This window comes from Podarcis cretensis, assembly GCF_951804945.1.
Source record: "Podarcis cretensis genome assembly, chromosome: 16".
Lineage (NCBI taxonomy): Eukaryota > Metazoa > Chordata > Lepidosauria > Squamata > Lacertidae > Podarcis > Podarcis cretensis.
This window is the reverse complement of record NC_137186.1, coordinates 33,338,446-33,364,822: the sequence shown is the minus strand read 5'-3', so window position 1 is coordinate 33,364,822 and position 26,377 is coordinate 33,338,446. Positions and strand designations below refer to the sequence as shown.

General features: G+C 42.1%; 1 protein-coding gene and 1 long non-coding RNA gene across 14 annotated transcripts in view; one reads left to right on the top strand and one right to left on the bottom strand.

Moving 5' to 3' along the window:
• FBRSL1 (fibrosin like 1) overlaps window positions 1-26,377 on the top strand; it is an 827,250-nt gene that overhangs the window by 764,335 nt on the left and 36,538 nt on the right. For 10 of the 12 annotated variants that reach the window (XM_079956419.1, XM_079956418.1, XM_079956422.1 and 7 more), the window contains 2 exons: window positions 17,716-18,112; window positions 18,664-18,917. In XM_079956419.1, coding sequence (XP_079812545.1) covers window positions 17,716-18,112; window positions 18,664-18,917 — 651 coding nt within the window. The remainder of the gene's footprint in view (window positions 1-17,715; window positions 18,113-18,663; window positions 18,918-26,377) is intronic. The other 2 variants (XM_079956416.1, XM_079956421.1) reach the window with 2 other exon arrangements.
• LOC307205084 lies at window positions 4,043-26,374 on the bottom strand. Of its 2 annotated transcripts, none has more exons than XR_013833848.1 (5): window positions 24,620-26,374; window positions 23,605-24,291; window positions 11,261-11,558; window positions 9,834-9,965; window positions 4,043-7,960 (listed from the first exon to the last, which is right to left on the bottom strand). It is a non-coding gene; the product is annotated as an uncharacterized lncRNA (long non-coding RNA). The 2 variants fall into 2 exon arrangements; XR_013833849.1 differs by having other exon boundaries at window positions 23,611-24,291.

Sequence of the window (26,377 nt, the reverse complement as noted above, 5' to 3'; positions counted from 1 at the left end):
GCCCAGTCCATACACACTGCCCTTTGCCCCAGATAGGTCACTTCAGTGCTGCTAACACAGCAAAAGCAACGCAGGAGGCAGCAGTTATCAGTTACCGGTCTCTGCAGCCACAGCAGGTGCTGTGATTCTCCAGCAGTTTGACTTTGCCCCCAGGGCTGCACTCCATTGTCTTTCTAGACTGATGGATGCCAACAACTTGGAGCAGGACTGGATATAACTCGATAGCATTAATGTGAACACCTTGAACATCTTGAATTGGGCCCAGAAATAAATTGTGAAGCATTCTTTTTCTCTTTGAGTAGATTGTCCACAAGGGAAGCTCTCATTTAACATGAGGCTTTCATCCAGTTAATTAAATAAATTCATTTAATCATAATTTTTGTGACTAAGCCAGTAGTTTTGAATAAAAAGCACTATTTGTTTCTAGATGGTGCATGTATATGATGCCATGTTAGAAGATGTTCCTGCCACCTGCAGATTTCATTTAAAAAAATTAAGAAAATAATAATTAATTTTTTGGTTTTTTAAGGAGGAGGAATTGTCTGAATCAGGTATCCTTTTAGTAAACTTAAAAATTGGTTTAGTTTATCTAATACACCTAAACCTTAAAAAGGTTTTAATTGATTTAGCAATTATTAAAGTAAAGATTGTGGCCTTAATTTAAAATCTGGTGTGTTTCTCCAAAAACCACATGCTCCTACATAGTGTGATTTAAGTGAGTGGGGTAATTCTAAAATACAGTCTTTTGAAGCATGCAGACTCAGGGTCCTAATTCACTTAGGTGATTTTGAAAGCTGTTTTGAAAACCAGTATGGGGTACTGGCTAGAGTGTTGAAAAACTCAACTTTAAATTGTACTCGGCTATTAAGCTCCCTGGGTGGCCTTGGGCAAATCACACTCGCTCATTCTAACCCACCTCAGAGAGTGGTTTTCAGGCTAAAATACTGCTCTGAGCTACTGGGAGGAAGGGGAAGGTGCAGACGTAATAGAGATAAACGGTAGCCACTTTCGCATCACAAAACACTGTGCAGAAGTCTTGAAATTATGTTTTTTCAAAACCTGGGTGCCTCCGAAGAGAAAGAAAATGGGTGCACTTGGAAGCAGATTCCAAGGACCAAGCTGCCAGCCCTTTGCCACGGTTCCTTTCCTCAAGAAGCTTGAAGGCTTGTTACAGCCCCAGCGTACAGCAATCTAGCAGGTTAAATGACTTGGGCAACACAGTTTATTAAAACTGGCAAGTGCTCGCTCCAGTTCTTTTCCTTATAGTCAAGGCTGTCGGAGAGAATAATTGACAGTGGCAGCTGTTCTGAGGGTGTTTTAGATTGTTGCAAGACGATTTGACTTGACAGACAGCTCCGTACCAACGAACTGAAGTGAGAGAGGCTGGATCCAAGTCCTTGCGGAAGGAGCTTCCTGTTGAAAAAGAGAGCAAGCAAAAAACCAAAAAAAATGCTAGGAAAGGCCTAAGTTTGGATCTGGTGACGCTAGGCGTTGCAGAGCGCCCTTTGCTCCAAATTGTGATTCAATGTTTGTTTTGTTTTCAAGATGTAAGATGCTGAATGTTGTTTGATACCTAAATGGTTGTGGAGTACATGTAAGCATAGGGCTGTATCCAACTGAGTTCTACTTAGAGTAGACCCATTGAAATGAATGTCCCTAAATTAGTTGTGTGCATCAATTTCAGTGAGTTTACTCTGAGTAGGACTAGCATTGGCTACAGCTCCTATGATCCAACTGTCCATATTTTCTGACCCTTATTTTCCAGAAACAATCCTATTTTCTGGCACCTGTTCCTGGTAAACCACTGTCCATATTTTTGTCTTTGTGGGCTGGCTTGCAAAAATGTTTAGTGTGAGTGCTTAATGTTTTCATTCTTCAGGGTTCATCTCCCCTCTGTCCCAGGCTCTCTAGAAGTTAATTTTACACACTGCAGCTTCCGAGGTATATTTTAAATTGCTGATAACATATTGAATGTCTTTCTCAAGTATAGCCAGAAAAAGCAAGCACTTTCTCTTCAGACTTTGATGAGCAGTCTGTCGTAGAATGAACAAATACAGCAAACACCAACAAATAAGAGGTTTCAGGAATGTCCAACGGTCTGAGGAGGGGCTTGGGTAGTGTATTAGAATTGGGGTGTTGCAAGTGTTGGAGAATGAAACCACAATTGCAGGGGCGAGTTTGACCTTCATTGGGGGAAATAGGTGCCATTAGCAGATTATTGTGCATTTACCTTTACTGCTGTTTATGCATGCAAAATTTACTGCTGTTCATGCATGCAAAACTGCCATATACTGAGTCAGATCATAGGTCCATCAGACTCAGTATTGTTTACAGTGACTGGCAGGATTGCAGACATGTGTCTCTCCCAGCCCTATCTGAAGATGCCAGGGATTGTACATGGGACCATCTGCTTCCAGAACAGATGTTCTGCCATTGATTTACAGCCCTTCCCCTTGACCACCGGTTCTAATGCCTGCTATGAACCAGCCTCTCATGTTCAAAATCAGTCTTCCAGTCACTATTTGGAAGATTTACATGGGTTATCTAAAAGGGTCTGATGAGCAGGTTTGCTTGCTTAGTTTGGCTTGGCTCACTTGCTTAATTGTTTTATTAACCTGACCCCTAATTCTTGGACTTGGATAAAGGATTTGAAGAGGTGCTTGTCAAATATGTAGATGACACTAAGCTGGGTGGAGTAGCCAATGTAACAGAAAGATAGAATCAGGTTTCAAGATGATTTTAATAGATTGAAGAACTGGGCCCAAACGTAAACAAAATGAATTTCAGTAGGAACAAATGCCAGGTTCTACACTTAGGATGAATCAGCAGCCCAAATATAAGTTGGGGGACATCTGGCTTTGCTAGTAGTACATGTGAAAAGAAGGTGTTAGTAGACCACAAGGTTAACCTGAGACAATAGCAGCAGCAGCAAAAAAACCCCTGATGCTATTCTAGACTGCATCAAAGAAGTATAGCGTCCCAGTCAAGCCAAGTAATTGTCTGGTGGCGCTGTGGGTTAAAGCCTCAGCGCCTAGGGCTTGCCGATCGAAAGGTCGGCGGTTCGAATCCCTGCGGCGGGGTGCGCTCCCGCTGCTCGGTCCCAGCGCCTGCCAACCTAGCAGTTCGAAAGCACCTCCGGGTGCAAGTAGATAAATAGGGACCGCTTACCAGCGGGAAGGTAAACGGCGTTTCCGTGTGCGGCTCTGGCTCGCCAGAGCAGCGATGTCACACTGGCCACGTGACCCGGAAGTGTCTCCGGACAGCGCTGGCCCCTGGCCTCTTAAGTGAGATGGGCGCACAACCCCAGAGTCTGTCAAGACTGGCCCCTACGGGCAGGGGTACCTTTACCTTTACCTTTATTCTGCCTTGGTGAGACTTACACCTGGAGTTCTTTGTCCAGTTCTGTGCACCACAATTTAAGAACGATATTGACAAACTGGAACATGTGCAGTGGAGGACAACCAAGATGATCAAGGGTCTGGAAACAGCTTTATGTAGAATGGTTGCAAGAGCTGGACATATTTAGCCTGGATTAGAGGAGTCTGAGAGGAGATATGATAGCCATCTTCAAATATCTAAAGGACTGTCACATGGAAGAGGGAACAAGCTTGCTTTCTTCTGCTCTGGAGGGCAAGGCTTGAACCAATGGCTTCAAATTACAAGCAAGGTGATTCTGACTAAACATACAAAAAAAGCTTTCTGACACTACGAGCTGTTCGACAGTGGAACAGTCTCTCTCGGGAAGTTGTGGACTCCCCTTCCTTGGAGGTTTTTAAGAAGAGGTGAGACGGCCATCTGTCATGGATGCTTTAGTTGAGATTCCTGCGTTGCAGGAGGTTTGACTAGATCAGTGTTTCCCAACCTTGTGCCTCCAGCTGTTTTTGGACTACAATTCCCATCATCCCTTGCCACTGGTCTTGCTAGTCAGGGATGATGGGAGTTGTAGTTCAAAAACAGCTGGAGGCATAAGGTTGGGAAACACTGGACTAGATAACCCTCTTTGATTCTATGAAATAACAAAACCATTCAAGGGAAATTAGAACCTCCACATTAATAGTAGTTATTGTTCTGTCTATGACTGGTGTGATACCTAAATAGTGAGATAAAGAATGATTTTCAAAAATTAAGATACTTCTGTGTTTCCAGTGTGAGCCTTAGACTTCTTGCACTGGAAGGGAAAAGCCAAAATTACACACACATTTGCCCTTTTCTGCTTTTGAGTGACATTGTTTTTAAAACACAATATAGAGGTGGGGGTTGGAGTTAAGGAAAAAGTGGTACCCCCTCCAAAATCTCCCACAAAAGGCAGCTGCTCTCTTTTGCTTCCCAGAAAGATTATTGTTGTACTTGTCATTTTGCCTAAATGCAAAAGGGTCATGGTACTCCAGATGTCGTATTATTTGGACATTTCTCAAACATCTCCAATGATTAAAGGAAAGTTTTTTTAAAAAAATCAAGCAGCATAACTTGGGCAGTAAAAAGTGACTGCCATGTTTGGTTAATTCCTCAATAAACGTTATGAAAAACATGCTACTTTTGGCATTTTGTTATGGAAGAGTGGTCTTAAAGTAAATACATTCTAAAAAGAAAATAATGCAAAGTTTCAGCAAGTCATTAAATAACTAGCATATCCCTTACTCTGAGAGAGTATAGGAAGCTGCCTTATACAGTGGTACCTCGGGTTAAGTACTTAATTCGTTCCGGAGGTCCGTTCTTAACCTGAAACTGTTCTTAACCTGAAGCACCACTTTAGCTAATGGGGCCTCCTGCTGCCGCCGGAGCCCGATTTCTGTTCTTATCCTGAAGCAAAGTTCTTAACCTGAAGCACTATTTCTGGGTTAGCGGAGTCTGTAACCTGAAGCATATGTAACCTGAAGCATATGTAACCTGAGGTATCACTGTACTGTATTTTAGCTTCTCAGTTTATTCTTCTTACACTTGATTTTAGTGTTTGTTTTTACACTGTAAGTTGCTCTGAGTCACTTCTGTAGGGGGAAAGCAAATAAATATTGGCATCTACAACAACACTGAATCAGACCATTGATCCATCTAGTCCAATATTTGGTATTCTGACTTGCAATAGTTCTCCAAGGTCTTACACTTTCCCATTTGTCCTACTTGAGATCCCTTTAAATAGGAGATGCTGAGAAGTATGCCTGAAGCATTCTGTATGCGAGGCATAGCTCCAGTATTGAGCTATGAGCCCTCCCCTAAAGTTGATCCAGTCCAGCATGTAGCATGGTGGCCCATCTCTGTGAAAAGAAACACCAAGCCAGGCAGATATAGCTACAGTCTTCATTAACCATCATGCCACTGAGCTTTACTCCTGGCAGGCACCATATCAGGGCCAAGACCAAGAAGCATTGGGAATTAACCACTTAATTCTCTTCATAGTGCCAGGCTGAAGATACACTGTTTTATCACCATCCATCCTACTTGTGCCCACTGCCATTCATCCACATCTGCCCTCTCTACTCTGATAAACTTTGGGAGGCACCAAAGGGCACCTTGCCTATACCTTCTTCAAACCTGGGCCCATTCTTTGACCAACTGCTAGGGTCTTCCTTATGAGCTCCAATATTTCTTTATAGTAAGGCACAGTGTGTCAGAAGCTATAAATTTCAAAGTCACCCAGGGCAAAGGGCAGGGAGTCTTCGTATAACGTATGACAGTGGTCATGCCACAGCCTGCTTTTTTCTTTGGCTATCTAGTACTAACACCAGTGTAGTCCATTCTTAGATGTGTGCTGCAGCTACAGTAGTTTTAAGGAAGCGGCGAAGGCCACACACACATTGCAGAGAGTAAAAGGTAGTGCAATGCAGGGGGGTGCAGAGGCACAGTGTTTCCTTTTATCAAGAAACAAGGAAGAAAATATTTGATTCTTTCCAATCATGATTTTTTATGCATTTATAAACAGATTGCAAAGAACATGCACCTCCCAAGTGAGTGAGAGGGAGAAAGGGCTGCAGGTCTGGAAGTGATTTTGCCCCAAGTGTTGTTTGCATAACTCAGTAACTGCTTATAGGAGTCCTCAAAGAGCAGCTTTTGTGGATTTTAATCTCTTGCACTTGAGCAACACTTAATCAGCTTTGAAGCAAATTCCTCTAACAGAACAGGTTTAATTTGTGTCAGGCCCGTTTCTGGGAGGGGCACTGTGCTCAGTCTACTGGTGTGTATGACATGTTGGCGCATGTCATTTAAGAGTGGCAGGAGGGGGTACCAGTGGCAGGGAAAGACTTGTGCCCCCCCCTCTCTCTCGTTTAGAGCCAGTTTTAAATACCCCAAGTTGATTTCCCATCAGCTGCACTCAGCAGTTTTCCTTTAGACTTAGCTAAGCCCTTGAAGAATTTGCTTTCTGCTGAGAAGTCAGCATAACAGGCTAGCTAGCGTCCATCCTCCGCTCACAAATCTGTGGAATCTTAAATCAGAGTTACTGAATGTCCTTGAAAGTAATAGCATAATCCGCTTTGTGCACTTCTAAGTTAGGATAATAGTTTTTGTTCATTATTTCTGTTCAGACAAGTCAAGCCAAGGATCTTGACTTCGGGGCATGTTGCAAAAATGTAAGGCCTACAGTGAGCCAAATGAACCAATAATTTGACTTGATAGAAGGCAGCTTCCAATGTTCAGAGGCATTGCAAAAGGAGGCAGCATATTCCTCATTGCAGCACATATTTATGCACACCCTCTTGGGTTAAGCCACAGACATCAGTAGGGATAGTAGATATTTGCTTATTTTATTGTACCCCACTGTTCTTCTGAGGAGCTGGCACACATGATTCCCATGCACTCTGCTACATAGGCAATTTACAGGACTGAAGCTCCTTAGCTTTGACCACAAAGCTGCATCCCATATGAGCCTCCTCAGCAGCTGAAATCTCTAGGTGCCATCACCTGTGAAAATTAGGTGACAACCAGAGATACAGTGGTACCTCCAGTTATGAATGGGATCTGTTCCAGAAGCCCGGCCGTATCCCGAAAATTCCATAACTGGAGGACTGCTTCTGCGCATGCATGCGCCGCCGCAGAGCGCTTCGGCGCATGCGCAGCAAACCCACTTCCAGGTTTGACGCGTTTGCAACCAGAAAGTTACATTACCCAAAGGTAACATAACCTGAGGGTCCACTATATTACATTTTCTGTGGTGGCACTCTTAATGAAACTCCCTCTAGATTCCCTGGTAGGGATGGAAAAGGAATCTGTTTTAAATGACTATATATGGAATTCAGCAGTTACAACCCAGCTGAGCATTGCATATGTATTATACATAAACATTATTGTATATTATTTACATGTATATACAAAAATTATATCCAAATAATGTTCCTATTTTTAGTGGAGCTGGTTAGAAAACAACCCTCTTCTCATCCAGATCAGGGAGTGAGACATGAATTGGAAAAAGAATTTGTGTGCATAAGCCCAAAACTGAGATTTCTAGAAAATCCCATCCCTACCCTCTGGTGCCTTCTCTGTCTTACCTTTTTTGGACTGACTAGGGGAAAATCTGCCCTGTTTATCTGGGCTTTTAGTGGCATAATTTAAGTATTGGCATTGGTTGCCTTTCCCCACCACCTTGTCTGCTCAGTTGAACTTAACGACATCTTGCAACTGGTTTAAATGCTGCCTTTTTATGCATTATTGTGTTTATGCATTGGCATGCTTTTATCTTAACTGCTGCATTATTTTATTATTGTTCTGGTGGGGGCGTTGTGAACAGGTGTAAAGCCACTGAGAAACTTACAGGTGTTTTTTTTCTCCCTCTGTTGTTTCCTATTGGAACTGGATGCAGGCTCAACTCCCACAATTTTGGCTTTGTCTTTCATGCGATGCATGACTGTTACTCAGTGGGACCTGGTCTACAGGGCTATCTTCTTCACGATGGTTCTTCCACTCTTGGCTGTGTACGGCTTGGCTCCTGGTCTTCATGTCGTCTCCATCTTTCATTTTCCATGCTGGTGCCCTTATCAAAGGAGTAAAGTACTTAGGAGGAGGAGTGCTGCTGCGGTTTCAGCCTTATTCAGAAAATACAGCAAAGCACGTCCAATAAATTATGATAGCTGGGCATCCGTCTCAAGGCTAGCACCCAGGACATGGGCCCCATTCATGCAGCGGATGAGATGGCCTTGTATGCCATTGTTCTCCCATGTGTAGAATAAGAATTATAGCCTTTTTATGCCTTACAGGAGTGTCACAAGGACAAATGCATTAATGGTTTGGAAGTGTTCAGATATTGCAATAAAAAGAGGCAGGATCACGTAAGACTGTGTGATGGATACCTCGTGGGCTGTTGTACACAAATGTTTCTATAATGAGCAGTGGCGTAGCGTGAGGGGTGCAGGGGGGGGCGGCCGCACCGGGCACAACATCTGGGGGTTAGGGTTAGGGGGCGCAAATCCACGGGTTAGGGGGCGCAAATTACTTGCCTTGCCCCGGGTGCTGACAACCCACGCTACGCCACTGATAATGAGAGACTGTTATGCCCTTTGTTAAGGAACGTTTTACATCCTGGGATTCTAGTTAGAAAACAAGCAAAGTCAGCATGCTAAAAAAGTGGGAGGGGGACAATGTTGTGTCTGGTTGTGGGGGGAGTGGGAAAGGCCTAATGCGATCTAGCCTTCAGTGTGGCTCGGCAGATACACAAATCATTGTAAATGTCAGATACTCTGTGAAGGAAAGAGCTAAGCTGACGTGAGTTCAGCTTTAATTAAGGTTGAAATATTGGAGCTGACTGTTGAGTCTTAGGCAAATTGGCTCAGCCTGTTATCATGAGGCATGAAAATTAACTACTCTAGAACTTGGTAAAAATAAACACATTTCTATCATTGGAATGTTCCAGTATAGGGTGGTGAATATCATGGTTGTTTATATCAGGGGCCAAAGGTCAACATCTGACGCAGGGTTTGCTAAGTGGTCTGCTGAGGCCCTCAGCCATTTTCAAGGAAAATAGGAAGCTTGAGAACCGCTGGTACAGCTGATACTAAGTTAGATGGACCAATTCTTTTACTCAGTATAAGTCAGCTTCCTATGCATTAGCATTGCCTGTGCTTATCAAATCATGAAGGAACATGCCCAGAGGGCCTCTCTTCTTTATGGTAATTTTACCTGTTCTGGGACTCTTGTCACATCAGTGAAAAATAGCTCATCAGGTTTTCCATGTGGAATGCTTATGCCGATTCATTTGTAGCAAATCTTTACTGATAGCTGCAGTGGTTGTGTACAGTGGCGTTAGCCACGTTGAATCATGCTCAACCTCCACCTTCAGTTCTCAAGCTGGAGCTGTTTGGTTATGAATAGAGAGTGCCAATGACAGGTGGTAACAGTAAGACACCAGATAGGTGCCCACCAAGATACAGCAGCCTGATATCTGTGAGTGTGGGTTGCATGATTGGCAAAGTTAAAATAAGGGGGTGGGAATAAACACTTCCCAAGAGATTGTGTTACTGGTACTTTCAAGGGACCTTCTATTATAGCTGTTGGCATGTTTCTGGGTCCCCCAAAGTATTAGAGATTATTAAAGCTACATTACTGTACATGGCTACTCTTCTTGTACAGCATCATTCTCAAACCACCCAAATAGGCATCACTGAATTTTTAATGAATCATTTAAATCTGTTTTTTCCGTCATAGTCTTTGGTCTATTCATTGCTGAGGTGGGAAAATGGTGTTTGAGCTTTCCCAGTTCAGACAGCAGGTAGGAGCTCACATAACGTATCTGAATGGTGATCCATACCAGAGAAACAATTGCTGTAGGAAGACTGGTTCTCCACAACTTGCTCATTTTCTAAGCGTTTTTTGTATGGAGGAAGAATGCTGTGATTGAACAAAAATCTCACCTTTTAGGGAAGAACATTCTGTCATATTGCACCTACGGTCACCAGGACAGATGGATGGACGAATCTTTCAGATGTGGCTTCTCATTTTCCCAGTCTAAAATTCAGTTCTCTAATTTCCTTATCTGCAGCCCCCTAAACAAAAAAATGTTTTAGGTCCATAAATTTTTATATTGTTGTAAACTGCTGATATATTTTTTATGATACAGCAGTATATAAACATTTTTATAAGCATAAATAAATAAATCATACACATTTCTTAGTGCATTTCCCCCCAATATATACTTTTTAAGTTGAAGAAAAAGAACACAGAATTTGAGGTGTGGAAATTTCAAATGAGATTCCTGCATTTCAAGGGGTTGGGCCCTCAAGGTCGCTTCCAATTTTACAATTCTATTATTTCAGTATGTGAATTGATTCAGGTGGTTAAATTAGGGGATCCCCCATACCCAGCAGGAATTAGGCATAATCTCATTTATCAACACCACAAATTTAAGGAATGGGTCTTTAAATTCCCATTTTACAGGTTGGGAACCAAGACTGAGTATTCCAAAGCTCCCAACATGTCCTTGGCTAATGTGGGAGTTCAGGCAAGGTCCAATCTTTGGTTCACTGAATAAGTCTGGCTCATTGTGGCCATAGCTGAATGAGTATTTACATCAAGAAAATGTTTGCTGGGAAAATATATTTATGTAGCTGCTAGTTACCATGCCACTGAAGTTTGATATATTACATACAGATTCTTTTTAAAAATTACAGCTTTTGAAGGGCCAGCCAAACAAAAAGTGTCCTTGGTGCCATTTATATTTATTATCAAGACTAGAACTGTACGTTTTAATAAAATGCACTTTATTGGTGGGTTCAAAAATCCAAGGTAAATGTGAGCATTACTGAAACTGACACAGTACAATGTTAGCTGTCTAGAAGAGCAGTGGGCATTCCTGATGGAAAGGAAATGTGTGTGTCTTAAATTTTGTAACATATACCTGCAAAGTTACCCACTTCCAAGCAGCTCTTGTCTAGTGTTGCTACTTATTTTTACCTAAAATGGAATTTGGTGGTAGACCTAGCGAGGCAGCGGTGTCGCAAGTGAAGTCTAAAATAGGATGTTAGTCTCACTGAAGAGATACTAAAAACCAGTTTTGGAAAATTCAAGCGTGGTGGTATGGGAAAGGGGAACTCTGCAGTTTTATAATGTCTATTTAAAAAACAAAAAAAAACCAAATGACAAAACATACGAAGGGTAACAGGGCTGTTCAATTATTATTATTATTATTATTATTATTATTATTATTATTATTATTATTATTATTTTAAAAAAGAATAGCCATCAAATGGGATTCAAAGCATTAGCAATCATCAGAATTCTCTCCTATAATCTGTTTAACATAATCAGCATTATATACCACATTGGGCAAATCCTGACTTACATTTTCAAATAGATTGGTTGTATTCCATTATCTAAGGAATGGTACCAGTTCCCCAGTGAATTTCTTACTATAAAAGAATCTGGGATAGTTAATATAATGTCAGTTTACTTCAGTTCTCTGCCACCATTTTTTCTGCCGTCCTCCTGTTGAAGGCAGAACTTGCTTCTTTCCAGTTGCTTAGAACCACTTGAGCCAGCCATAAGAGGTGCAGCAGGGAGAAGAATCCCTGGGCCCAACCGAGGGAAACTTGACCCAGCCTCTTGTTCTGCACCTCAGTTTGAGGGGACAACAAGGGATGCTGCAATTGGATAAAAAATCTCTGTGTCAATGGTAAAAACAGCCATGTAAACCCAGAATTCATTTTTTTTTTTTTTTATAATGATTTTTATTAATTTTCCACACATAAAATGAAGAACAATGTAACACAGTATTACTTCATAATCATCAGTTCATAGCCTTTTTTCTTTGACTTCCCCATACCTCCCTATCCCTGCATCCTTGTTTAAAATTCTTTAGCAACCCTTAAGTCCATTGTCTTAGTTCTTTTTCATAAATATTTCTTAAGTTTTTTTTGTTTACTGCTGCAATTCTTTACTTCTTACCCCCTGACATCTTAACATTCCTCAATTTTACAATTATTTTTAAGATATATCTTGAAGTTCTTCCAGTCCTCTTCCACTGTCTCTTTCCCCTGGTCCCGGATTCTGCCCGTCATCTCAGCCAGTCCCATAAAGTCAATCACCTTTGTTTGCCATTCTTCCAGAGTAGGTAGTTCTTGCGTCTTCCAATACTTTGCCAGTAGAATTCTTGCTGCTGTAGTGGCATACATAAAGAATGTCCTATCCTTCCTTAACACCACTTGGCCCACCATACCCAAAAGGAAAGCCTCTGGTTTCTTAGGAAAAGTCCACTTAAGAACCTTCTTAATTTCATTATAGATCATTTCCCAGAAAGCTTTAACCTTTGGGCAGGTCCACCAAAGGTGGTAAAAAGTGCCTTCAGTCTCATTACATTTCCAACACTTATTATTAGGCAAATGATAAATTTTTGCAAGCTTGACTGGGGTCATGTACCACCGGTAGATCATTTTCATAATATTTTCTTTTAAGGCATTACATGCAGTAAATTTAATACCGGTGGTCCATAACTGTTCCCAGTCAGCAAACATAATATCATGACCGATATCTTGTGCCCATTTAATCATAGCTGATTTCACCGTTTCATCCTGTGTATTCCATTTTAACAGCAAGTTATACATTTTTGATAAATTCTTAGTATTGGGTTCCAACAATTCTATTTCTAGTTTTGACTTCTCTTTCTGAAATCCTATTTTCCTGTCCTGTTTAAACGTCTCATTTATCTGATGGTAATGCAACCAATCTCGAACCTTAGGTTTTAGTTTCTCATAACTCTGAAGTTTCACCCTTTCGCCATCGTATTCTATAATCTCATGATATTTTGGCCATTTAGAATCCATATTAAGCTTTTTTACTTCCCTAGCTTCCATTGGTGACACCCACCTAGGGGTTTTGCTTTCCAACAAATCTTTGTATCTAATCCAAATGTTATACAATGCTTTCCTTACAATATGGTTTTTAAAACTTTTATACACCTTTACCTTGTCGTACCATAAATATGCATGCCAACCAAAACTATTGTCATACCCTTCCAGATCCAAAATGTCAGTATTCTCAAGAAGTAGCCAGTGTTTCAACCAGCAGAAAGCTGCTGATTCATAGTAGAGTCTTAAGTCCGGCAGGGCAAACCCCCCTCTATCCTTTGCATCAGTTAAAATCTTAAATTTAATTCTGGGCTTTTTGCCCTGCCAGACAAATTTTGATATATCTTTCTGCCACTTCTTGAAACAATCCATCTTGTCCACAATCTGCAGCGTCTGGAATAAAAACAGCATTCTAGGCAATACATTCATCTTAATGGTAGCAATTCGGCCTAACAAGGAAAGTTTCAGCCTTGACCATATTTCCAAATCCTTTTTAACTTCTGACCAACATTTTTCATAATTATCCTTAAATAAATTCACATTCTTGGATGTTAAGTTTACCCCCAGGTATTTTACCCTTTTTGTAATTTCCAAACCTGTTTCATTCTGGAAACTCTCTCTTTCTTCCATTGTTAAATTTTTTTCCAACACTTTCGTTTTTTGTCTGTTCAATTTAAAACCTGCTACTCGACCAAATGTTTCAATTAATTCTAATACTCTTTTAGTACTAGTGTCTGGCTGTTGCAAAGTCAATACTAGGTCATCTGCAAATGCTCTTAATTTATAATGTCTAACTCCGACCTGAACTCCTTTAACCAACTGGTCCTTTCTAATCATGTTTAACAAAACCTCCAGGACCGATATAAAAAGCAAAGGGGATATTGGGCAGCCCTGTCGTGTACCTTTTTCTATAGGTATTTCTTCTGTTACCACATTATTTACAATTAATTTGGCCTTTTGTTGAGAGTATATTGCACCTATACCGTTTTCAAAACCTTGTCCTACCCCCATCCCTTGGAGATTCTTTTTCATAAAAATCCAACAAATGTTGTCAAAGGCTTTCTCCGCGTCCACAAAAATCAAAACTGCTTTCCTGTTAATGTCAACGTCCAGCAGCTCCAAAATGTCTATAATGTTTCTCACATTGTCTGACATATGTCTACCTGGGAGAAAGCCTGTTTGGTCCTTATGAATCTCATCTGCCAACACTCTTTTCAATCTTTTTGCCAAAATGTCTGCAAAAATTTTGTAATCCACATTAAGTAAAGATATAGGGCGGTAGTTTTTAACTTGGTTCTTCTCAGTCTCTGTTTTCGGTATAAGTGAGATGAAAGCCTCTTTCCACGATTCAGGTGCCTTTTTCCCCTTTAAAATTTCATTGCAGACTTCCTTCAATGGTTGTATCAGCCATTCTTTCAGCAATTTGTAGTATTTGGCCGTCAGGCCATCTGGTCCTGGTGATTTTCCCAATTTCATATTTTGAATGGCACCCTCTATTTCTTGTTCTGTTATTTCCTCATTTAAGATCCTTTTACTTTGTTCTGAGATTTTTGGTAAACCGTATTTTCTAATGAATTCTTCTATTTCTTGCTCATTGGTTGGCCCTTGTGCGTACAATTTCTTAAAAAAGCTTTGAAAACAATTGTTGATCTCGTTGGGTTTGTGGATAATCTTTCCATCCATTTCTAAACTTGTTACCGTGTTCATTTTCTGCCTTTTTTTCAATTGCCATGACAGAAGTTTCCCACATTTATCCGCTGACTCAAAAGTTTTTTGTCTCATTTGCTTTATCTTCCATTCTATTTGTTGGTTCATAAGTTCCATGTATTGCATCTGATGAAACTTTATTTCTCTCAAAATCTCATGAGACTTTGGTTTAGACCTCAACTTCTTCTCTCCTTCTTTTATTTTTTCTAAAATTTTTTCCTTCTTTTCATTTTGTTGCTTCCTCTTAATAGAATTTTGTTGAATTAGGAAACCTCGCATCACGGCTTTGCTTGCGTCCCAGATTATTCTTTTTTCCACATCTGTTTTCCTGTTGATCTCAAAATAATCTTTTAATATTTTAAGGGCCTTCTTATGGATCTCTTCATCCTTGAATAGGGTGTCATTCATTCTCCATCTAAAGGAACCAGTTGTTGTTAGTTTCATCTCCATCTTGACCGCATTGTGGTCGGAGCACGTTTTTGGGCAGATTTCTACTTTTTTTGTTCTTGACGCCAGACTACTAGAAATCCAAATTTGGTCTATTCTTGTCCATGTCATTTTTGCTTCAGAGAAGAAGGTTCCCTCTCTCTCTAGAGGATTCTTTATTCTCCAAATATCAATCAAGTCCATAGTTTCAGTCATTTCAAAAAAGATCTTTGGTAGTCTCCCTTCTTTTGAAATCACTTGTCTCTGTGCTTTATCCATGTTTGTTGAAACAACTCCGTTCATGTCTCCCATCATTAGGATTTTATAGTCTAAAAAGTCAACTAATGTCTCATGCAACTTCCTAAAGAATTCGGCCTTCCCTTCATTTGGGGCATAAACTCCCACAATTAATATCTTTTCTCCTTGAATTTGTATTTCAATTGCCAGGTATCTTCCTTGTTCATCTTTAGATATTAATTTTGGAGCCAACTTTTCCTTTGCATAGATCACCACACCTCTTTTCTTTACTTTGTCTGATGAGATGAATTCTTGACCGAGTCTCTTATTTATTAATAATTTCCTGTGTATCCTGGCAATATGGGTTTCTTGCAAACATATTATGTCTAATTGTTCTTTCTTCAGAATGTGAAAAACCTGTCTTCTTTTCCGAGGAAGGTTCAAACCATTACAGTTCCAACTAAGGAGTTGCAGAGACATTTTGTATTTAGGTAGCTGTTCCTCCAACTGCTCCAAGCTTCTGCTCTTCCTCCGATGGTGGTAGTGAAAGTCCAAATGACAAATTTGCTATATCGGGTGGTTCCCTCTCCTCCACGGTTCCTTTCTGCAAGTCCTCCAGATACTTCTCTAGAAATAGTTCTTTGTCCTGAATTGTTTTTATTTTAATCTTCCTTCCATTGAAGTTAAAGGACAATCCTTGTGGAAATTCCCATCTGAATGGTATGGTGTTTTTCTTCAGCAGGTCTACTAAACTCTTGTAATATGTTCTCACCTCTAAAATGTATTTAGGAATGTCCTTAAAAATCTGTATCTGACAATTTTGGATCACCAATGCCTTTTGGTAATGCAAATTCAGTATTCTATCTCTTTCTTCTTTTGATCTCAATGTAATTAAGCAATCCCTTGGTTTTTTGTCCTGCCTTCTGCCCAGCCGAAAGGCTGAAATTATCTCAAGTTCCTCATCTTCCTCCCATTCTTCCCGCCAAAAAGTTATAATGTTCTCTGTGAGAAATTTCACAAGGTTGTCCCCTTCCACTTCAGGCACCAATCTAAATTTTAAATTCTTCTCTTTACGTTGAAGTTCCAGTAAGGAGAGGGCTGCATCATGCTCATTCACTTTTTTAACAATAGGCCCAAATTTTTCCCTTGTCTCTTCAGCTGTTATTTTTGCACTTTCTGCAATCTTTCGTGTTTCTGAATTTTCCTGAATTAATCTATTTATAGAATCTGTGTTCGATGCGACACTAGCCGTATTCACATCCAACCTTGTTGTCAACTCTGTTAATTTTTTAGAGTTCTCTGTCGAAAGTTTTGTCAATGCTTCCAGGGATTGATTTATTTTAAGTAGAGCCTGAGTCATAGGATCCATAGAAGCTGGTGTTTTTTCCTGCACAGCTGCAGTTCCTGATATAGAGGCCCTTTTCTTGTGAGCTTGTTTTGCTTTCTGCCTTGTTACTATCTCATCTGTAGGGGCACTCATATCCTCAAGGTCGTTCTCACAGAGTTGATTCCCAAGTGGAAAATCCCACTGTTACTTTTTCAAGTGCAACAGTTTCAGATAGAGCCCTCTAGAGGGAGCATTCAATTGTATCCAAATGGCAAAGATGGAAAAACAACAAAGAAGCAAGGGAATACAACAGTAGCCAAAAGTTTCCAATATCCAAATTGTAAAGTCTCTATTTTTCTATGTGGCCAAAATGCAACAAAGTACATCTAAGGTCCGATAACTTTTTTGCAAACAAGTCCCCACTTCTCAGAGTTTGACAGACCACGTCCCAGGTGTCTTGTTTGGGCAGCCCGACCCCAGGGGATTTGGCAATGGAAGTTCTTAATTTTCCATTAATTTTCCAGCAGATTAACAACGTTCCAATCCCTTCCCCCCTTCTCCTGCCAGTCTGGGGGGAGGTTTTAAGTCCGATGTCAGTTTGACAGCTTAAAAAAATTAGAAAGGTTCCCTTTAAGTGCAGCTTGATTTTCGTTGCTTTATTCCTTCTGCAGTTCCGGGGAGGCAGACTTCCTTAATTTTTGCCTTTCCCGTTTTCAGCCAATTTTATTTTTTAAAAGTCCCATTACTTTTCCAATCTTACTCACGGGTGTTGTGGTCAAATTCCAATTGCAGGAAGGAATCGGCGCTCTCCGCTCATGGCGACGCGGCTTCACTCCGCTAGCTGGGTGACGACTCTCAGCACCGCGCTTACCCCGATGCCGCTCAGAAGCCTTTAAAAAGGCTCCCTCACAGTACCGGGGGGCGCAAAAGGTGCCCACCGAATCTCCTTTGTTCACAGGCTCCGCGCCTGTGATTTTAGGGGTCCCCCGCTTGCCGTAGCGGGTAAGACCCGAACTAACGGAGCAGTCCTGCCTCGGAGCTCGAGGCTCGGACCGCCATTAAGCGCTGGCGCCGACCGGAAGTGTCCGTAAACCCAGAATTCATGCCTGAGCCCTTGAGATGGTCTTGGCGGTAAATAACAACATGCTACTGCTAGACAATACGCTTAAAATCCTTTCCACCTTAGCATGCTGAAATCCAAATGCATCATCAGGATGTTTTACCACATAACTTTTGCCTTGTTCCTTGTTCTTGAAGGTCCAGCCTTGAATGACAAGGCCGAAACGAAAGCAGGGAGCATCCCCAAGGTGTCCGGGCTGGAGCGCAGCCAGGAACTGAGCACTGACGTGCCCTTTGTGCTGCCAATCCACAGCCCCCCACCGAACACTGTCGTAGTGACTTCCACCTCCTCTGCACCCACGTCAAGTGCTCGGGCAAGCCCGCTGTTGAAGAAAGAGCCATTGATCTCAGCACCAGCACCACCAAGACTCACCCCTCAGCCGCAGCCTCGGCCTCAGTCGCAACCTCAACCTCGACCTCAGTCACAGCCTCAGCTGCTGCCTGAGCTCCGGACCCAACCTCCAAGCCACATCCCCCCTCCTCTCAGTTATCCAGGGCTTCACCAGGTGGCCCACAACGGACTCAATAATATCAGGTGGGTAGACCGTGCTCATTTAATGCTCTGATCTCTATAATCTTTGAGTGCAGTGATGGGGAATCTCTTGACTCCAAGTCCCATCAACCCCAGCCAGTGTGTTCAGTCCAGCAATAACTGCAGGGCCACATATTGTTGTGATATGGGTCAATTCCCATTTTGTTCATGCTTGCAATTACTTATTTCAGAAGGAGACAATGAGGAGTGGTTTGCAGTAGTCTTCAACAACAGGAGATTTAGGACATTGTGCCTGAAAAGTGTATTAGAAGACATTGGGGTGGGCAGGGAATATCTCAAGACATGTTGAAGAGGGAGGAGAAGCCCAGTGATAGCTTATGTGAAAATGAAACTGAATGTCATTCAGGGGTTGCTACCCTAGCTCAGATTGGGAACATCCCTTGGGATCTCTGCTGGATAGTAGATGGGTCAAAATATCTTTGACGGTGTTTTTGCCAGGACACTTTTACAAATGCTTTGGTTATTTTGCAGTTCTGCAGCCTTTCTAATGACACTTTCTCTCCCCACTCCCTGCATTTTTTTTATTTCCACAGCAGAAGCAGCAGCGCCAGCAGTGCAACAAGTATTAGCCTTCCAAAACACCTCCCCATCTCCCCCCAGATCCCTCCCCATCATTCCTCCGGCCCAGCGTTACCCCTCTCCATCTCTAACCTTGCTGCCTCACATTTCCCTCTCAGATCGCAGTCCCAACACCAGCACCATCCGGCCATGTTTGCCACCCCTCCTACGCTGCCACCTCCTCCAGCGTTACCCACCAACAGCCTTGTGATCCCTGGTCACCCCGCAGGTAGGTCCTGTCATCCCTCATCTGGGTTTTGCACTGAGATTGATTCCCCTTGTCACGCTCTGTAAAACCCATTGCTTGCAGGGTGTGGTTAAGGTGAGACAAAATCAAAAGGAAACCACCTGCTCTGGTGGTCTTTTAAAAGCAGCAGGTGCATGATTGTAACTGGTAACAGATACTAAACTAGACCCCCAAGACAAGTATTCACTCTGTACGTTGCCCATGAACCGGAGAACATCTCCTTCCGGAGAATGATAGGAATTCAAGCGGAAGCCATCCCCATAAATCAGGGGGTGCCCTCCCGTTGTTTTGGACTATGACTTCCACAACTCCTGACAGATGGCCATGTCGTCTGGGGCTGATGGGAGTTGCATTCTGCAACATGTGGCTATCCCTGCTCTAAATGTTACAGAGGGGCAAAAAGAACGAATGAAATTAATCCTTTTAAAATAGAAGTGTTTATCTTTCTGTTGAAATTGTGTGTGTGTGTGTGAGAGAGAGAGAGAGAGAGAGAGAGAGAGAGAGAGAGAGAGATGGTTATATTAGAATATTAGAAGTGGCTCAAAAATATGGGAGGAAAAAATGAAAAGAGAAGACAGAAATGCAGAGCATGCTGTCTTGCACCAGGTCAGCCTAGTTGTCATCTAGCCTGGGATTGTCTCCTCCGAGTACCAGTGCTTCTCCAGGGTCTCAGGCAAAGAGATGCCTTTTCTGTCATCCACTCCCTGATTGTTTTAACTGGAGATGCCAGGTATTGAACCTGAGACCTTCTGCAGGCAAACATGGTCTCTAGCAGCAAGCTATGTCCTTTCCTGAACTGCACGTGAATCAAATACAGAAGCCTCCTACACCACCAGGCAGGGCATTTCACAACTGGGAGGCCACCACTGAAAAAGCCCTGTCATGGGTCAGTGCACTGGGCAGCCACCACCAACAACAAGAAGACCTTATCTTGTGGTTCCACTCTTGGTGTTGGGTGCACAACATTTCTTTGGAAACATCCCCACATTTCCCAAACATACTTCTTATTAATGTCTTTTTTCAAGAGTTTTCATCAGTAATTTTGCTCTTTGCATTCACTTGTTGCTTCACCATCACACAAAAGAGAGCTGCAGTGCTCTTTGCAATGCGTTTTCGGTTGCAGAGCAGATTCTGGAAGAAGATCCAGTTAGGGAAAGGAGCAGAGGGTGCATTGTCCTGTGAGACATTCCTTCCACTAAGTAGGGAAGAAGGAATTTGCATCTGGGAGAACCCTGAAGTATAGGCACAGCTGAGCAAGCAAAACCCCTATTATTAAAACCCAGGATAGCAGGCAATAATACTACCAGCAAAAGACAAATGGATCCCATCTTCTATATGTGTGTAGTAATGTCCTGTGCAATTTTTTTCAGATAATCCCGCCCCCTCTACATATCAGGACACTTTCTGGAGGGGACAGGGAGCCTAGCAATCACAGATGGTTAATAACTTTTATTTTTTTCCTAGCTACATTTCAGAAGTTCCCTGTATATCCTTAAATATACATACATTTCTGCTTCAGCCTCTGAAACACACCGTTTAGTTTTCTCATTTGCCCACAGCTGTTCCTGTGGCAGCTGGAGATTTCTTTGGTGTTTTCACCCCTTTTGATCTGGCATTTGACTCTGTAACTAACCCAACAGGGATTAAAGTGGACACACATTTACACTAACACCCCCTTTCTGTTTCCTACAAAATCCAATTAACAAACAAGAAAGAGGGTAGGGGATTTCTAGCTGTTGAAAGCAGTGGTGCCTTCCATTTTGTCCTGTGTTTTCCTTTTGGAAAGTTCCAAATGTAAAACATGTGAAAAGGGAAAAGGAACTGGCCAAATATTGCTTTAGGCTAAACCATCTGATCAAGGAACTGGCTTCAAGCTGTTGTCCGATATTCCAGAGACTGAGAAGCTGGAGTAACTTGATTGTATGTTAAAGGCAAAAAAGGCTTAGAAACTTAGTAGAAAAAAACTACTAGAGAATGTTATAACTAGGATCACATCCATACCATATATTTAAAGAACAAGGCTTCCCCCAAAGAAACCTGAAAACTAGTTTACCACTCACAGCTACTCTTTCAAGCACCCATAACAAACTACAGCCCCCAATGATTATTTGGGGAAAGCCATCTGCTTTAAATGTGATTTAAATGTATGGTGTGGGGCAAAAATGGTAGAAATATCTGCCACAGTTCGAAGCTGGTTTGCAAGCCAATGTTTTCATTCTAACTGAGGTTTGCTGTTATGTCTGAATTCACAAACCTTTGACCCACCACAGTCAGGGCCGAGGCTCCACCTCAGGGGGCTGCTGCACATCATAGAGACAAAAATGAACTTGAGAAACTGAGCACTGAGCAGATGGCATATAAAAGCAGACAGGCAGCTGTGAACCACGGCTTAGCTGCTCAACACATAGTGTGGTTATAATTCATACCTTGGTTTGGCATGATTTCTGAACCGAGACTTTATCATGCAGCTGGGCTGGGCCAAAGCCACAAGAGTCATGCTGATATCTATATGCAGGTGGTGAACCAATGTTTGGAAGCAGCAATGGGCTGGATGTGGGCCACTCAATTGAAACTGAATCCAGATAAGACAGAGATGCTCTGGACTGGCAGTTTTTGGGTCTAGGAATTGGTGAGGCACCCTGTTCTAAATGGAGCTCATTCCTCTTGAAGGAACAGGAACCTTGAGGGCACTTGAATCATCCAGTTCACTTGAAGTCCAGGTAGCTTTTGTGGCTAGAAGTTCCTTTCCTCAGCTACAGCTGGTCTGCCAGCTATCTCCATTCCTGGACAGAGATAGTCTAGCCACAGTTACCCATACTCTGCTAACTTCAGTGCTGGGCTACTGTAATGAGCTATTGTGAGAAGCATGGGCACAGGCAGGGAGGACAGCTACCCCACCCCCAAATCAAGTAAATCTATTAAAAAATACTTAACTAACTGAGATTATGACCCACCCACCCCAACATAAAACCTGCCCTCCCAGCATAAATCTTTGATAACTGTCCTGAAGTTGCAACTTGTTCAGCATATGGTGCCAGGGAGTGAGTGGGCATAACATCAATTCTTGGTTGCCTATTATTTTCCAGGCTTAGTTGAAGGTGCTTATGCTGGCATTTTCAATGCTAGGCCCAAATATCTCTTTCCATTCTGACCAGTCCAAGTTTTAAGATCTGCAAGGGAGATCCAGGCCTCCCAAGGGGACGGGGGTGGGGGAGGTTTACTGGGAATTTGTATGTTTGGGATCAGTGCCGCAGTCCTTTAATTTTGGTTTTTTCATGCTATTTTTAGGATATATTTTTTGTTAAGTTTGATTTTAATGTTTCTGTGTCCTGGAACCTTCAGGTGAAGGACAGTTTATAACTACTTTTAATTCAATTTAAATAATACTTTAAAGTGACTTTGAGATACAAGCTGGATATGTTGTTGCCTGGATGAGTTCAGCAAGCAGAAGAAACTGTTTCTCTGACCAAAATGTCAACAACACAAGTTTCTTCTAATATTTATAAGCAGGGCTGACCAATCAAGAGGCTTCATACTGCTGGCCAATCACAGGGGTCAGTCTTGCACACCCCCATTCCTTTTCTGTTGATGAAGGAGCCCCTGAAGCTGGTATATTTTACAGGAGCTCACTAGGCTTTGTTCCAGCCCCAGACCTTGATGTCCCCAGTTCAAGCCCAGAGTCCTGACACCTGTTGTATGAACCAGGAAATCTCTAGTCTGTGGTTGTGACCAAAAAGTCGTGAATGCACTAGGTTTGCTTAGGTATGCCTCTCTCTCTAAACCTCAGACCGTATGTGCAATATGAAGACAGAGATACTAATGCGTTTTAGAGAGCTGTTGCAAGGTTACAGAAAGATAATACAGTGGTGCCCCGCAAGACGAATGCCTCGCAAGACGGAAAACTCGCTAGACGAAAGAGTTTTCCGTTTTGGAGGTGCTTCGCAAAACGAATTTCCTATGGGCTTGCTTTGCAAGACGAAAATGTCTTGTGAGTTCCTGCAGGTTTCCCCCCCCTTCCCCCCCTTTTTCTAAGCCGCTAAAAGCCGCTAAACCGCTAATAGCACTAATCCGCTAAGCCGTCAATGGGCTTGCTTTGCAAGACGAAAAAACCGCTAGACGAAGAGACTCGCAGAACGGATTCTTTTCGTCTTGCGAAGCACCACTGTATGTTTAATTAGTGGAGGCTGGCCCACTAGGGTGAATGGGGCTTCCGCACCAACTTCCGTTTGCTCTCAGGCAGCTTCCTTCTTCTCCTCAATCTCAGTGTTGCCTGTGTAGCACCTCCCTCATGGGGGAAGAGGTTGGGGATAAAGCTTGAATTGGATCTGGTTGTCATTGGCTCCACCTGCCCTCAGCCTCCCTACCAGTCCCAATACTCAACAACCAGTGCTGTATTTAGGGAGAAGTAGAAGGCATGCTTTCATTGCATATGGTTCAAGCACTGGCACCATTAGTTAAAAGGATACAGAGCATGTGCTCCAGCACAGACGCTGGAAATCAGTTCAGCAGGTGAGGGTAACAGTCTCTGAAGAAGCCACTGTCAGCCGCTTTAGATAACAGATGGACAGTGTGTGTTCCGCCTGCCATGTTGCATTCCTGTTACAATCCCTTGGTTTAACTGCTTTGCCACTGCAGTTGCTGCTATTTGTGCCCCCCCCCCCCCCCGGACACTCACTTTTTGTTCTCTTTGCTGATAAAGACGAAGCTGCTGTGTCACACTGAAGTCTGGAGTCAGCTGCAGATCCACCAGGCCAGCTCCAAGTCTTTTAAGGAAACTTGATACCCAGCTGCCCACTTTTAAATCCATTCCTCTCCGGCAATGCCCCGCGGGGGAAAAACAAATTGGATTATCTTTAATCTAAACAGAAGTATCTGGTGTCTTAAAACAGGGCAGATTTCCCCCCCCCCCCAAACACACACACACACACAATTTTTTTTATTATAAGTTAATAATCAATACATTGAGAGAAAAATAGTAAAATTTTGCCCTAGTAACACATAAAAAGGTGGTGAGAGGACCTTAAAAATAAAAGGTTAGGTTATAAATAATACTGAAAGTAAACAGCAAAAGCAGAGTATGGGGGGAACTGAACACACTCACCAACCATAACTTACCTTCCCAGTGTAGAGAGCGTTCATTTGCCCTCAGCCACTTACCCCTGCTGTGTACCGATTTCTGTTGACCCGGGTTAAAGTTAAGCAGTCTCTTTGTTGTGACATTTCATTTGGCTCTTGTTTTTCCCTTGTAAACTAGGTTTTATCTATTTATAATGGGGGGTTTTACCCTGGATCTTGAGAATGAATGGTCTTTACCCTCACTATCATAATTTACAGTGATCACTGTTTATTATTAGCGCTAAATACAGTGGTGCCCCGCAAGACAAATGCCTCGTAAGACGAAAAACTTGTAAGACGAAAGAGTTTTTCGTTTTTTGAGTTGCTTCGCAAGACAAATTTCCCTATGGGCTTGCTTCGCAAGACGAAAACATCTTGCAAGTTTGTTTCCTTTTTCTTAAAACCGTGCATTCAGGGGGTGCAGTTGTGACTTGACTTCGAGGAGCAACTCATAGCACGCCTTTTTTGAGGTTTTTGAAGACTTTGGTGATTTTTGAAGCTTTTCCAAAGTCCGTGCTTCGCAAGGCGAAAAAACTCGCAGAACGAATTAATTTCGTCTTGCAAGGTACCACTGTACTTCCTTTAGGGGAACACCACTTGCTTTGCGAGGCTCCTGTTCTTGAATTTTACACCTCAGATACCTACTGAGTACTGAAAGCATTAAAGCAGCCTGAGGCCTTCCAGATCTATTGGACTCCCAACTCCCATCAGCCTCAGTCAGCATGACCAAAAATCAGGGACAATGGAAGTTGTAGTCAAGCAACATCTGGAGGGCCACAGGTTCACCAGCCCTGCTTTAAAGGAATAAATGGTGGCATTCATTTATTTATTATATTTATATCCCACCCTTCCTCTCAAAGGAGCCCAAGGGAAGCTTAAATCATAGGTGTAAATTGGTCTCCTTTACTAATTGAATGGCTTGGCAGCAAAAGACTTGATATAATATTGACAAATTTAACCTGGAAGACAGGTTAAATATTTTTATGGGCTGCATCCAACTAAGTTCTACTCGTGAGTAGACCCATTGAAATTAGTGGACCTATTTGAGTCGTGCCAATTAATTTCAGTTGATCTGTTCTAACATTGGATACATCCCTATCAATGTTAGAAACTGGGATAGAAAAGCTGGGAGCCAAATCATTTCTGGGACCTGGGTTTTGGGCGCCAAAACAGAATGTCTACTCACCATTTGGGTGGGGTCAGTAATATTTTCTGCTTATTATTTTGATAAGAATTAACTAATACGCAATTCATATAAGAGACACATTGTTAATATCACATTTTTAGCATAAATTGTTAATACATGTTTAATTTGGTGTTTACAATAAAAATATTGGCACCATACTTCAGTTTTCAAAACACACTACTCTTTATTGTTAAACTCCTTAACATATTGTCTATCCTTAATGTATACAGTGGTACCTCGGTTTACGAACTTAATCCGTTTCTGAAGTCCATTCTTAAACCAAATCTGTTCTTAAACTGAGGTGCGCTTTCCCTAATGAGGTTACTCACCACTGGTGCCCTTCCACCATTCGGCTTCCGTTCGTAGACCAAGGTAAAATTCGCAAACCAGAACGCTACTTCTGGTTTTGCGGAGTTCGTAAACCAAATAGTTTGTAAAAAGGACTGTTTGTAAGCCAAAGTACCACTGTACTTTGAGGCTTCAAAGCGCATACATTTAAGTACCGTAATCCTTGAGTGTCAGCCAGGTGCAAAAAAAATGGCACCCAGACTTTTTGAGGTGCTCGCAAATGGAGTATCTTTAGGCACATAATGCACCTGGCGCCCTGCTAATTTCGAATCCTGATCCCTATGTGTTTTATTATATTAATTATAAATTTTGACTTTTTATAAGCTTCCCTGGGAACCTGTTCAATTGTGGGGGACAGGTTTGTGGGTGTTTTGGGGTTTTTGTTTTTGTTTTTTTAAAAAAGGAAGGTCTACCTTTGTATTCATGTTTTCTTTTTTTTTACAAAAAATATTATCATTCAGCAGTTCCTCCAGCCCTTAAATCCACAGTACACAAACTGCAGGTCCTTTGCTTCATAAGTGGCAGTGTGCTTGAGAGTTTTGCTACGTGGAGATTATATATGTGTATGGAAAATGTCAGTGTGAAATGCTTCTGAATGTAGAGATAGACATGTTGGTGGGGTGGAAAGGAAGATGGGGAAAGTTGATGACACCCTCCACCCCTCGCTTAGGGTCTAATAAATCCTATCATGAATGTTTTTTGGGGTGGGAGGAGGGATGGGGAAGGGACACTTTGTTGATAACGCCCCAGTATGTTTTCTGCTGTGATGACTCATGGTGTTCTCTCTTGTCTT